This window comes from Cyclopterus lumpus, chromosome 12 (assembly GCF_009769545.1).
Source record: "Cyclopterus lumpus isolate fCycLum1 chromosome 12, fCycLum1.pri, whole genome shotgun sequence".
NCBI lineage: Eukaryota > Metazoa > Chordata > Actinopteri > Perciformes > Cyclopteridae > Cyclopterus > Cyclopterus lumpus.
The window spans coordinates 9,600,839-9,615,590 of NC_046977.1; the positions used below are offsets into that span (position 1 = coordinate 9,600,839).

General features: G+C 39.6%; 2 protein-coding genes across 2 annotated transcripts; both read left to right on the forward strand.

Moving 5' to 3' along the window:
• The first annotated feature begins 747 nt into the window (after positions 1-747).
• On the forward strand, positions 748-2,575 carry LOC117740109 (bone morphogenetic protein 10-like). The gene is made up of 2 exons (XM_034546288.1): positions 748-1,087; positions 1,521-2,575. The coding sequence occupies exons 1-2, from the start codon at positions 748-750 to the stop codon at positions 2,573-2,575; spliced, it is 1,395 nt and encodes a 464-aa protein (XP_034402179.1).
• Positions 2,576-5,954: 3,379 nt separating this feature from the next.
• smad4a (SMAD family member 4a) lies at positions 5,955-14,702 on the forward strand. Its single transcript, XM_034546287.1, has 11 exons — positions 5,955-6,319; positions 6,968-7,319; positions 7,427-7,601; positions 9,403-9,432; positions 9,519-9,722; positions 10,036-10,143; positions 10,529-10,579; positions 10,669-10,852; positions 11,022-11,190; positions 11,603-11,741; positions 12,605-14,702. Exons 2-11 carry the CDS (start codon positions 7,080-7,082, stop codon positions 12,814-12,816), a joined length of 1,512 nt encoding a protein of 503 aa, XP_034402178.1. The 5' UTR covers positions 5,955-6,319; positions 6,968-7,079; the 3' UTR covers positions 12,817-14,702.
• The last annotated feature ends 50 nt before the right edge of the window (positions 14,703-14,752 follow it).

Sequence of the window (14,752 nt, forward strand, 5' to 3'; positions counted from 1 at the left end):
TTTGTTTTAAGTCAGTCATTTATTGGTTGAAGTGGGTATACACTGAAATGATTGTAATGATTGCATATGTGTCTGACGACCACCATTATAAAAAAAATAATTAGTTAAAAGCATATGCAAATGAGATAAAATCAGCACCAAATGGTTTGATTAAATTTAAGATGAGGCGGCAGGAGGACACATATTGAGTCTACACTGGCCTCTAGTGGAGATTGTGAAGCATAATAATTGATTTCCTGCATTAGATGTAAAAATGGTACAACATATTTCCTAATATTTAATTTGTCACGCTCGTTGCTGAAGGTAGTTGCAACAACTTCCTTATCTTCGAATGTTTTACATTTTTGATTCCAGCATTGTGCCACATAAAATAAGTTCATACATCCACTGTCATGTAAATCTAGAGCCACTGTAAGGAAAAGTAAAAGAAAAATGTACATCACAATGAGACTATCAGTGGATATGATTATGGATAGTCATATGTTCCTGGCCGGGAGAGAGAGAGGAGGGCCGAGCAGGGCCTTAGTGACATCTCCAAACATGTCAGCACAGCCCTGCCCTCAGAGCCAAACCTCAAGATCAACCAGGGCAAAGCGATTTTCTCTTTGCCCACAACGGCAACCTGTTGTCCCTTAACGAAGCGTCCTCGGCAGGTTGAGCCGTTTCTAGGTATCCTCTCCAAAGGATCCCTCCCGTCTTCTCATCTGATACTCAAGCTTTGGATTTTGACCTTTCTTTCACTCAACCATGACCATTTCAGTCTTCTCCAACCTTGGGTTTATCCGCACTCTCAACGTCCTGCTTCTGATGTTGACTGGTTCGAGCTTGAGCAGTCCCATCAGGTCTCCTGAGAACCATCACAGGGTATCAGTCGGTCGGGATGTAGGTGATAATCCGCTACTTGATACGCAGGACTTTCTGAGCCAGTTTCTGGCCACAATGAACCTGACGGAGCTGAGGCCCCAGGCCAGGCCTCTCGCTGCCCGCAAGGAGCCACCAGAGTACATGCTGGAGCTGTACAACCGATTTGTTACTGACCCCACCGCTGTGCCCTCGGCCAACGTTGTACGCAGTTTCAGGAACGAAGGTACAGACTTGTTTGTTAGTTTGACACTAACGAGAATATTGAGGAATTTTATGTATTGCATACCTTGTTTTTTACTTTGTGTTGTTGTTTTCTTTTTTAATTAAGCTGTACACTCCCTCGAAGGATCATTGAAATCATGTTTTACGTTCCAATAATTTATTGATTTCAAGATTCAGATTACTTTGATTTATAGAAGTTAAGGTGGTGTAAATCTAGTAACTTGTTTTGATTGAAACAACGAAGCTGCACTTGAACTAAGCTTTGACAATTACCATTATATTATGTATTACAATTCAAACGGACTAAAAACATCTATTATGTGTCTTTGATAGGATGCGTACATTTTATTATGTAAAATAGTTTAACTTGTGTTTTGACCATGGATACATACAAAAGGCATTCACACACACTTTTTTTAATGTTTTAATTTCAGATTCTTCCACCGACAGTATGACGGCCAGGGGTGTGAGGATATACCCTTTGCTATTCAACATCTCAATGAGCCACAACGAGAACATAACAATAGCTGAGCTTCGCCTTTTCACCTTGTTCCAGAAGACCCAAAGACCATATGCTGGCATTGACTGCAAGGTGACCGTCTACAAAAAACACAAGGGCGTTGTTTGGACTAAAGAGGTGGGGAAAGAAGGGAGAAGGAGGGATAAAGAGGAGGTGGTGGAGATGAAGGATTTGGAGGAACTGGTGACAAAGCATATCCGTGCCAAAGATAACGGCTGGGTGTCGTTTGATCTGACTCACGTGGTTGCACTCTGGCGGAAGTCAGGGTGTGCAACTCACAGTCTGGAGGTTCATATTGCAGGTCTGGGGTCAGAAGAGGAAGGGGCCACACAAGAGGTCACAGAGCAGGGCAGGAGGTTGGTTGAGGTTGGTATCAACAAGAGCTTGGAGGGGAAACACAATGCAGTAATTATTGTATTCTCAGAAGATCAGAGTAGAGACCACAAACAGGATAAACAAGAGCTCAACCAGAGGATTGAGCACGAGAACAGCCTTCCTGAAAACGTGGGCCGGAGCCAACAAGCTTTCCGGGGGCACGTTAATCACTACCCTGGCTACGGCAACCAGGACAAGCGGGACACACAGTCTCTCATGCAACTGCAGTCCAACCTTATCTATGACACACCTCCCCGAATCCGTCGCAATGTTAAGAGCGAGTCATGCAAGAGGACCCCACTCTTTGTTGATTTTCGAGACATCGGCTGGGATACGTGGGTCATCCAACCTGTGGGCTATGAGGCGTATGAGTGCAACGGTGTGTGCAACCCAACGATGACTTCCGAGGTCTCGCCTACTAGACATGCCATAGTGCAGACACTGCTGAGTGCTAAGAGTCCAGAGAGAGCATCGCGTGCCTGCTGTGTACCCACTAGGTTGGAGCCTATCTCACTCCTTTATCATGAAAATGGGGTGATCACTTTCAACCACAAGTATGAGGGAATGGTGGTGGCAGAGTGTGGCTGTAGATAGCACTGAGAACTATTACACAGAGATAGAGACTGGGCCCTGATGTTTCAACCATCATCTCAGAAACATATCTATCTATCTATCTATCTATCTATCTATCTATCTATCTATCTATCTATCTATCTATCTATCTATCTATCTATCTATCTATCTATCTATCTATCTATCTATCTATCTATCTATCTATCTATCTATCTATCTATCTATCTATCTATCTATCTATCTATCTGTCTGTCTGTCTATCTATCTGTCTGTCTGTCTGTCTGTCTGTCTGTCTGTCTATCTATCTATCTATCTATCTATCTATCTGTCTATCTATCTATCTATCTGTCTGTCTGTCTGTCTGTCTGTCTGTCTGTCTGTCTATCTATCTATCTATCTATCTATCTATCTATCTGTCTGTCTGTCTGTCTGTCTGTCTGTCTGTCTGTCTATCTATCTGTCTATCTGTCTATCTGTCTGTCTGTCTGTCTGTCTGTTCTGTCTGTCTGTCTGTCTGTCTGTCTGTCTATTTATCTATCTATCTATCTATCTATCTATTTATCTATCTATTTATCTTATCATGTGCTTGTTTCCACAGTACAGTGTTATGTAAAAAACACAAGTCTAGACTATAGTTGTAAATTAGTGACAGACACAAATCTGTGCTACAAGATGTACATTTGTAATTGTATAAAGCTAAATTGTTTATGTTATATTAGTGTAGAATATAAAGCTGTCTGTCATGATAAACTATAATTATTTTAGAACGCTTTTGGATAAGTTCCACAATTCATTGTCAATCACAGGCCATATTCTTGCAAATATGGCATCAGTGGCATCCGACACAGTGACACAAAAAAGAAGACGAGTAAAGAAAGTTATGATAACAGACGTCTGAACATTTCATAATATTCGGGGCGAATCAAAAGGTCCAATACTGCAGCACTGATATCAGTTACAATAATCAAATAATTTGGAAATGTGTGTGAGAGATCTTAACACAAAAGATGTACCCTGAGTGCAAAGTTTCAATCTGATAAAAGTTAAGTTTTTGCTTTGGGTTATTTCAGTGTGGGTGCTGGAACAGAGTATACTCACAACATACCAACATCTAAATGTATTATCACAGACCTTTCTCAAAACTATTTCTTTTAGAAATCTACATTTTAGGATAGCCACCAGATTACAATGATTTGCACTACTTATAGGATGCTGTATGCTTTTTTTGTTTTTGTAATATGAAATGTATCTTAAATTAAATTGTAATTAAATCACAGTCTTGCCAAAATGATTTATAGGTAAACATGCTGCAGATTTGCAAACGGTATAATTTGTTACTGAGCACTGGAACTGGAGCTGTTGAAATTATTTATAGAATGTGACACATTTCCTCGTATTTGCTTGCCAAACTTGCTAAAAGTATATTTTCTCTGGCTTTTGACCAGGAGGGGATTTTCACGGTGTCTTGGAGCTATTTGAGGCTTATTGTCTGAAAAATGTCTCTTTCCAAACATGTCTGTCAACTGCTGTGAAATCTTTCCTCACACCCCAGCCATTCATATCCTGCTTTTGGTTCTCGCACCAATATTGATGTTATTATGGTTGTACAAATAAAATACCTGACATCAAAAATAGTCATTGAGCAAGTTTTGATTTGTTGTACACCCTGTGTCATTGCCAGGTAATCGCAGCATTCCCTACCTAACAACCTTAATCCCCATTCCTCTTGCGTCACATGCCTGGCGGGCCTCTCTCTGCCTGCTTCCATGCCACAGTGATAACGAGGTGTCAGAGCCTGGAGTCTTGTAGACCATCACTCAGGATGAGACGCCACTCCAAGTGGCAGCATTTGTGAGGTGAGGTGGTGTCAGATTCCTGGTCTCCAACGCCAACATGCTCTATTGACAACCCTGCCATCAGGTTGCTTGGTGCCCTCTGAACCCTCCCACTTCCTTTTTCTGACACAGGCATGCTGAGGCCCTTATCACGACCACAGCAACCGTACAAATGGAAAAATTACATGTCACATCACCACCTAGCTTCTGCTGTTAACAGTCGGAAGCAGATAACAATGATGGAATAACACTGTTGAACTTTCAAACTTAATGGGATGCTCAGTCCGCACACATATTTACATAGGCCAAGTGTGCAGGGCAGAGATATACTGGCAGTGAACAAATTGATTCCTTGATTGAATTATTTGTTCATTATGGCTTGCTGTATTTTGGGGACTGGACAAAGATATTGGGGCGAGGAGAAGGGGATGTATGTTATATTTGATTTTATTAAAAGCAAAGACTTTCCCCCACATGACTAGTTTGACTATTTTCTTCTGACTCTCTTTTTGACTTGGAAACAACTGCAATATTATTGCTTCAATAGCTCCACATATTAATGGCAATCATAACAAAATGGTAAAAAAATAAATATATTGTTTGATTTGTTTTGCCAGCTTGAACACTCCCTACTGTATTTACTCTTCTGTCGTACTGGCCTTTAAACAAAGCAAACACTGCTTTGTTTAAATAAACCTCCTAAAAAAAGAACAACTAATCCATCCATAAATACATACAAATATATATTTCCATTTATTTTTTATACTTTATAAACAATACACTAGTTTGTTTGATGAAAGTAAAGAGAAATAGTTTCACTGTTAACGAAAAGATACATACAATTATACAAAATCTGCCTTTTCTTAAGGTATCAGTCGCTTTACCTAACTCTCACATGGTATCTGTCAACAACAAAGCTGAGTAGGTTTATGTGATGGCAGCTTTGTTCATCACGTGCAACAACGCTATTGCTGTCTATGGGAGGCCAACTTTAAATCATAAACACATGGCTAATCACATTGAGAGATATGGAGGAGAGAGCATGAGAGATGATTGGACAGGGGACTATTTTTATTTATGTTATGTCACCCTATGTTATAACCACAAGGGGGAGACTTTATATTACAATAAAATCCGTCACACCACAAAAGTCCTCTCTTGGCAAGCTTGTTGCGGGGCCATATTATTTCCATTCTGTAATATTTGATTAAATAGTGCTCCGTTAGATCATGTGACACTTGGATCGCTCACAGGTTAACTTCATTTAAATAATGATGTGTCTTCTAAAGCACCAGATCTTATTTAGGGACTAATAGCAAAAGGGGTGAATACAAAAGGTTTTTGTGTAGGTCCAGTACATATCATCCAAATTAAAATCTATTTAATTCAAGGGGCGTGAATTTTGCAAGTATGTATGTATGTATGTATGTATGTATGTATGTATGTATGTATGTATGTATGTATGTATGTATATATGTATATATGTATGTACGTATATGGTTTGCAATTAGTAAGGGGTTTTGATTTTCTAACTAACAGTAGCAGCACCACGCCTGTCATATTTTACTCGCGCATGCGCAGTTAGAGTGTGGTGGGTGGGAGCATTTTTGTTGTTTATTTTCGTGGCCAGTTAACCATAAATGTGTTGGGATATTATTATGATGTATTTTGTTATACAGTTTTAGTTTAATACGGACTACATATACACTTAATGTGTCTGCCGTTGAAACATTTCACGAGGTAGCGCACTTTAGCCAGCGAGCACGCGAGGAGTTGAGGGTTTGTAGCTAGTTAGCTGTGAGCGAATGTGCTAGCAAGCTAGCTTAAATATCATTAAGGCATGCTAGCAAACGTTAGAAAGCACATCAACATTCATCAACTTTGACCAGTGGGACTAAAGCTACGGCGCAGATGAACCACCAAGTCCACGGTACGTTTGTGCTCTTTCTATATTGCGTGAGTTGTCAATAACAGTTCATTTAACGTCAAGCCTAGCGAGGCTAACGCCAACAGCAGCTGAGCAATGTTAGCAAGCTTCTTACTCCTCAATACATACTAAACATAAGTATTTACTTATACATTCGCATGTAATAACAGTATTATAATTCAGTCCAGGTTGGGTAAAAACACAGTAATTGGTGCCATGCTAATGTTTTGTTTTGCATTTCAACCTTTAATTATTGACGCCTAGTGTGAGTGTCTGCATGAGTGAACGTCAGCTGTCAATTTGAAATGTTGGTGAGAGAAAAAGTTGTTCACAGTAAGCTGGGAATGCTAACAGAGTATTACATGAAAGATCCCCAACATGTCTATTTTACGAAGTTTTGAAAGTTGCCCCAAACTATTTTCTGTGACTGGTGGCTAAATGTTATTTTACTGTCATATGTCATTTTAAAGATATGTTAGATTGGCTTTGAAGAGGCCTGAATAATATGATTAACTATTCTCTTCCTCTTCAGTCATGATTATACACAGTTTCTACATTGAGTGCCACTTTATGTAGTCCTAATGCAATGTACATTTTGGTTGGCATACCATCTGAACTCTCAGTAATAAGACACTGCACTTTCTGTTTTAGGATGCCACCGTGCAGTACTGCAATAGCACTTTCACCGTCACACTTAAACTGGTAAAGGCATAAAAGATACAACTTGAGAACGTCTCCCTGAGGTTGAAGCCCAAAGAGCAAGATGTCAATCACAAACACTCCCACAAGTAATGATGCCTGTTTGAGCATTGTGCATAGCTTGATGTGCCACCGACAGGGAGGGGAGAGTGAAAGCTTTGCTAAGCGAGCTATTGAGAGTCTTGTCAAGAAGCTAAAAGAGAAGAAAGATGAGCTTGATTCCCTTATCACAGCCATCACTACAAATGGAGCTCATCCTAGCAAGTGTGTAACCATACAGAGAACTTTGGATGGACGACTACAGGTACAGTAGCAGATATACAGTCCCAAGTTGGTTTAATAGTATGCTGATTGTAATTGGAGGTAAAAAAACACTAACTATCTCATTATATCTTCCTATCTGTGCTTTAGGTTGCAGGGCGCAAAGGTTTTCCCCATGTTGTCTATGCCCGACTGTGGCGATGGCCTGATCTACACAAGAATGAGTTAAAACATGTTAAATATTGCCAGTATGCCTTTGACTTGAAATGTGACAATGTTTGTGTCAACCCCTACCATTACGAGAGGGTCGTCTCGCCAGGCATTGGTAAGTAATCATCACAGGTTTGTTAATCTTGACTACATATCATTGTTTTAGGTTATTGAGAAATATATTCTGATGCTACAGACACACTGAGGGATTGTGAAGGTTGATAATAGTGGGTGGTTTTTTCACATGATTATGATTCAGCCCCTTCATAATAATTAAAAAGTTGAAATTATTACCTGGACTTGGAATTTTTAATACATGGTGAATATAAAAAGTCTACACATCCCTGTTAAAATGCCAGTTTTTTGTGATGTTAAAAAAAAAAGAGACAAAGATGAATCTATAACGTGAACAATTGAAAAACAAACTGAAATCTGTTAGAGGGAAAAATAAAAAACGTACAATAACCTGATTGCATAAGTGTGCACAACCTCTTATAACTGGGGATGTGGCTGTGTTCAGAATTAACCAATCACATTCAAACTTATGTTAAACAGCAGTCAGTACACACTTGCCATCATTTAAAGTGACCCAAATAAAGTTCAGCTCTTCTAGTAGGATTTTCCTGACATTTTCTTAGTTGCATCTTACAGCAAAAGCCATGGTCTGCAGAGAGCTTCCAAAGCATCAGAGGGACAAGGGTACACACACATTTCCAAGTCATTAAATATACAATGGAACACAGTGAACAGTCATCAAGTGGAGAAAATAGAGCACAACAGTGACATTACCAAGAACTGGACGTCCCTTTCAAAATTGATGAAAAGACGAGAAAACTGTTCAGCGAGGCTTCCAAGAGGCCTACAGAAACATTAAAGGAGCTGCAGGAGTTCCTGGCTAGTACTGGCTGTGTAGTACATTTGACAAAAATCTTCCGTATTCTTCATATGTTTAGGTTATGGGGTAGTGTGGCAAGACGGAAGCCTTTTCTTATGAAGAAAATCATCCAAGCCTGGCTACATTTTGCAAAAGCATGTGGGTAAATGTGTTATGGTCTGATGAAACCAGGGTTGAACCTTTTGGCCATAATTCCAACAGGTCTGTTTGGCGCAAAAACAACACTGCACATCACCCAAAGAACACCATACCCACAGTGAAGAATGGTGGTGGCAGCATCATGCGTTGGGGCGATTGTTTTTCAGCTGGAACCGGGGCCTTAGTAAAGGTGGAAGAAATTATGAACAGTTCCAAATATCACTCAACTTTGGCACGATACCTTCAGGTTTCCGTTAAAAAGCTGAAGATGAAGAGGAATTTCTCCTTTCAGCACGACAATGACCAAAAGCATAGATCCAAATCAACAAAAGCATGGCTTCACCAGAAGAAGATTAAAGTTTCAGACCTGAATCAAATCGAACATCCGTGGGGTGATCTGTAGGGGGCTGTGCACCGGAGATGCCCTCGCAATCTGATAGATTTTGAGTGCTTTGGCAAAGAGTGGGCAAATATTGCCAAGTCAAGATGTGCCATGCTAATAGACTCCTACCCAAAAAGTCTGAGTGCTGTAATAAAATTAAAAGATGCATCAACAAAGTATTAGTTTAACGGTGTGCATATTTTTCAATTTAATGGTTTATGTTATAGGTCCCATTAAGGTGGAACATGTTTGGACATGATTTTTTTTACATCACAAAAACCTGTAGGGGTGTGTAGAATGTTTATATCCACTTGCATCATTTTATCACTTTTTATTCCACAGCACCTTTTAAATAATTTAGAACAATAGGTTCACTGATACTGCACATTCTTAGTGATAAAATGATAGAGTTATCAGGTTGAGGAAATTACAAGGCATGTTCTATTGACCTACATCGACGGATCGAATGACATCTATTTTTTTCCTCTTCATGTTTTGCAGACTTATCAGGATTGACCCTTTCAGGTTCAGGTGAGTAGGTGTCAAAGTTTTCCTGTTTGCTCGTTGAAGATTTTGTGGACCTTTTAGTTTGACTTTTGTCTGCTATCATCATGTAGTTCCACTCCTGGTCAAGGATGAGTATGACTATGACATCCACCAATCTTACTCAAGCCCTGAAAACCACCTGCAGACCATCCAGCATCCCCCGTCGAGGCCCAGTCCACAGGAGAGCTTCCTCAACCCCGCCCTACTCCCCCTATCAGAGGGCAGCAGTTCAGCCTCAACCTCTGCTTTCTGTTCCATCAGTGCTGGACCCTCAAGTGAGACACTATACAGTGACGACATATCTATGCAAAACATAATGCAAGAGGCACTCTCTTAAATTCATGCTATCAAGTTAAAAAACAAAAAAGCTGTAAAAGTATACATTTTATGTTATTGCAAAAATAGATATAGGTCATTTTAAATTCACAATTTTAGAAGGGATTGCCTGTTAAGTTTGACATTTTGATTGAGCAAAGCTACTTTTAATGCAATAAACAACAATTTTATATATTATGATCTGATCTACCACACAGACTTCAAGTTGGCACAAATTGGGCAACACAACTATTTAATTATTTATATTTACAGATCCTAACCCCAGTTGGAGCAGAAACAGCAGCTTCACCCCTGCAGTACCACAACATCAAAATGGGCATCTCCAGCATCATCCCCCCATGCCTCACACAGGGCATTATTGTGAGTGGAAGGAAATTCTGCTCACATGAAGCATTAAAAATTGTCCTTTCTTTTCCGACAGACCCTTAATGATTTCTATATTAAGATAATATACACTCGAATGCAATGTACCATATGTTTAAATTGATTTGATAAATGTGTAACAGTGATATGTGTTGTAGATCAAAACTGTTTTCCATAGCGGACTTTCTCATACATATATATATATATATATGTGTTACTGTGATTAAAGACTAGCCATCTGTGTTAAAGATTATCCATTTTAGGAAATCTGCTAGTTGTCAGCATTGTTACTGCATGATCTGTAACAATGTTACACATCACCTATTAAGAACTGGTGTAGTTTCAGAATTGCTTGTTAAAAAATAATGTTGACATGTTGCAGGGCCGGTAACCAATGAAATTGCGTTCCAGCCCCCACTATCCAATCACCCTGGTGAGCATTGAGCTGCAGATGAAAGACAATCCACATACTTAACGCACGTGTATCCAATTTGACTTGGGTTGTTTGTTGGTTTGTTCCAGCTCCAGAATACTGGTGCTCCATTGCGTACTTCGAGATGGACGTCCAAGTTGGGGAGACCTTTAAGGTGCAGTCCACGTGTCCGATAGTGACTGTGGATGGTTACGTTGATCCATCAGGAGGGAACCGCTTTTGCTTAGGCCAGCTGAGCAATGTCCACAGGACAGAGAACATAGAGAGAGCCAGGTATTACCCCCTCATACTGGCAGATATATAATCATATTAAACCCTCAAGCAATTCATATTTACTGCATGTTGTAGGTATGGTGATAAGTGATTGACAGTAATGCACTGTTTTGTATAGCTCACTTTTCTGACTGTGCTTACCATTCATTTCCCTCCTTTCTGTCCTGAGGCTCCACATTGGCAAAGGCATGCAGCTGGAGTGCAAAGGTGAAGGAGATGTCTGGGTGCGCTGCTTGAGTGATCACGCAGTGTTTGTGCAGAGTTATTACCTGGATCGAGAGGCTGGACGTGCCCCTGGAGATGCAGTTCACAAGATCTACCCCAGCGCTTACATCAAGGTGAGATTGCAGTACAATGGCCGTTCAATGAAAAGCAAGACAATCCAAGTAGGTGTTATTCCAATTTGCAAATTCCTAATTGCTCATGGTGCTAGCTACATTTACAGTACATGCACACCAATAATCCATAATAATAATCCAATAGTCATAATGTGATCGAGGCTCTAATGCAAGGAAGATTGGGCCATGGTAAAAAAAAGAAGTAATGCTCTTTTGTTGATGAAATTATGTTTAGAGTTGGAGTAGCCATAATCACAGTAAAATATCTTCAGTATTCGCTTTTAGTTGTATCATTCAATGGAATCTATACCATTAATACATCCAACTCTGATGCAGTTAGACAGTGCAAATGCTTCAGTGTCCATAAATGGCTTTTTGTCACATGTTATCGATTATCTTTGTCCCCTGCCAGGTGTTCGACCTGCGTCAGTGCCACAGGCAGATGCAGCAGCAGGCAGCGACGGCTCAGGCAGCATCTGCAGCCCAGGCAGCAGCAGTGGCCGGTAACATTCCCGGGCCCAGCTCTGTAGGAGGCATCGCCCCTGCCATCAGTGAGTGTTCATACTGCTGCTCTTACTTTTCATCGAGTGTATTATTATGATTGCACAGCGTTGTGAGCAAGAGACTTACAGAAGAAAAGCAACCAGCAGCGTCTGTTAATGAGGAAGAAAAGAAAAACTGGCACACAGGCTTTATTTTCTTTATTGATAATTATTTAGTCAGCATAGCTGAACTATTTTGGACAGACTTTAATCCTTTTAATTGTATTTTGTAGAACATTGGGGATAGTGGGTCGGGATGAAGCATCTGCTTAAGATACATTTAAAGGGCCGGATACATTCCAAAACAGATGCAGATCTCGTTGTGAAAAGTATTAATTGGCCTGAAATTACGTTTCTTGAGTTCCAGAACATTTTAAGAGAAACGTTCACTAATCTTAAAAGGACAAAACCCAGTTTTAAAGATTTCTGTCAGATTTCATATTGTGTTGATATTAAAATGTATTTATTCACACTCCATGTTAGTCCTAAAACAGAGCTAAGATGGAATAACTGTGACAACTATGCTCCTCATTTCATATTTTCTCATTTAATTGGAAAGTTATTGCTTTAATGTACATACCAAGCAGTTTGCTTTGCATTAGCTGTGAACTGCTTAGCTTTGACAATTTTAGTTGTAGATGAAATAAAGTTCCACATAGCTAACATTTACATAATGAATATGTTCTGCAGGCTTGAATGCAATGACATGGATGGCCTGATCATAATGGGAGATATGCATTTTACAGTCGTGTTTTTCTACTCTGCTGTGTGTTCAAACTTTAACTGCAAGAGCAACTTAGCTAACATTTCTGCAAGCTTTGGCCTATTGTACTACATCGATCTAAAAGTTGCTGACTGTAATTCTTCTGCAGGTCTGTCTGCTGCTGCAGGCATCGGGGTCGATGACCTGCGCAGGCTGTGTATCCTGCGGATGAGCTTTGTGAAAGGCTGGGGGCCCGACTACCCACGGCAAAGCATTAAAGAGACGCCTTGCTGGATTGAGATCCATTTACACCGAGCACTACAGCTACTGGATGAAGTTCTGCACACCATGCCCATAGCTGACCCTCATCCCCTGGACTGAGCGAAGGGACATGAACTGCACAAAATAAGCAGAAAACAATCAGACTGTACTTTCTGACAAACCACTCCCCCTGTAGGCCTGGGGGGCCGAAGGAGGCCTGCAACGGCAGGGATGCTGAGTAGCTTGTGGAAGTATGAACAAGGACTTAAAGGATGGCATTAAACTTCAAACGCACTGCTGTTAAATCCAGCGCTACAAGCATTTGCTCGTATACGGAATGAGATTTCAGGTCTGTAAGTGACTTCCAAACAACAGCTGGAGGAACGTGTGAAGTACACTGGGAGGAGTGGTAGTACTCATGCTGCCGAGAGAATGAGAAAGGTCTCCACAGCAAGATTAAAAGATGCAAAAAGCCTCTCAATTATTAAATTAGCCTTGGTGCAATACAACAGAAATGCATAACTACAAGGCAGTGTAGTGTCAATCATAAAATGATTGATACTCAGCTGCCGTCATATGAACAATTCAACATTCAAGAATTTAAGAGCTAGAGAGCCCCCGTTAACTAACTGACAAAATAAGAAAAAAGCTGCGCACAATGGGATGCTTTGAATTATGGGGAAATCTGAACATGCAAAATGTCATTTCAGTTGAACCCGTCCTCTTTCACTGGCTCTCTGCTGCCTGTATGGCTTCATGGAAGTGGAGGTTTTCACCTCAAAAATCAGGACAGTTATGGAAAATCATGCTAATTATTACTTGTGTTTATGTAAGATGTAATCTTTAATATCTTCCAATGCTGACAGTCCTTCTTTGATTTTTTTTTAAATTTATATTCCCCTTTTGAATAGTTGATATTTGAAAATCCCCTTTTAGCTGACCTCAGCTTCTCTTTTCACCATAAAACTTCTATTATTCTACTGACAGTTGAGGCTGTTATGAGATTAAGAAATTTGATGTTTTTCAATTGACATAGAAATTATTAAATAATTTAAAATGAAACGGTTATTATAACACATTGTAATATTATTTATAAGTGTCCTTTTTATATTAGATGCCGGCATAGTGTCAATTAGCACTTTATTAATTTGTATAACAGTATTGTCTTGTTTTATAATCTCATGCATGGTTACTTGTTGTACCATATCATTTCTTGACAGAGTTGAATTATTTTTTTCTTTTAATGAAAAATTCACTTCACATTTGCACATCTGCTTAAAATCAATTGTTTCAGTATCAAACAGTCAGCCACAGCAGGGTAAAATGTGCATTTACCTCAATTCTGGCACACTGATGACGATTTTGAGCAAGAATGGATTATGGAATTGGAAATGTTGTCTGTGGGATGAACCTACCGTTAATTAAACAACCGCCTTTCAAACCGACAGGGAATGAATCTTTGATACTCAAAAGAAGCATTTATAGGGGGACGTCTCTCTAATGATTGCTCACTGCCACCCATTTTAATTTGAGTATAATTATGACGACACTTACCGTAATCTTTTCTAGACAACCGCTGAGTGAAGCTAAAGGAGTTAAGGAATCAACTGTGAGAGGAAGTGTAAGCCATAGTGACGCCAAAAAGACCGTAAGAAAAATGAAACGTAATCAGACTGCAGTGGTTTCATTGTAAAGTTGCTTCTTGAAGTTTGGTTTTAATTATCAACTGATTGATTTCAGTTTTTGCTCAGCACAAATCAATATTTTGGTATTTGGAGCTCCGTTTACCTACTACCGCTGTTGCAGTATTTTGTATCTATATCTCCTTTGCTACCTTTACAGTGATGAACAACAAAAGAATGCTGTACAATTTTCTGGAAATGCAAGTTCATGCTCATCTTAATCTTTACAATTGTGTCTTACATTTTACATATGTATGGAGTTTGAATGATATTGGTGTTTATATGTATGAGTATGGTTGAATAAAGTTCAATGGGCAAACACTATTGTTCTGGTTTTGTGACATTTCCTTTGTTTGGAATTTGACTAGTGCGTA

Coding starts and splice junctions, on each gene's coding strand:
- LOC117740109 (XM_034546288.1), top strand. CDS start 748: ATGACCATTTCAGTCTTCTCCAACCTTGGGTTTATCCGCACTCTCAAC. Junction 1,088..1,520: donor ACGCAGTTTCAGGAACGAAG/GTACAGACTTGT, acceptor TTTTAATTTCAG/ATTCTTCCACCGACAGTATG.
- smad4a (XM_034546287.1), top strand. CDS start 7,080: ATGTCAATCACAAACACTCCCACAAGTAATGATGCCTGTTTGAGCATT. Junction 9,723..10,035: donor CATCAGTGCTGGACCCTCAA/GTGAGACACTAT, acceptor TTATATTTACAG/ATCCTAACCCCAGTTGGAGC. Junction 10,580..10,668: donor CCCACTATCCAATCACCCTG/GTGAGCATTGAG, acceptor GGTTTGTTCCAG/CTCCAGAATACTGGTGCTCC.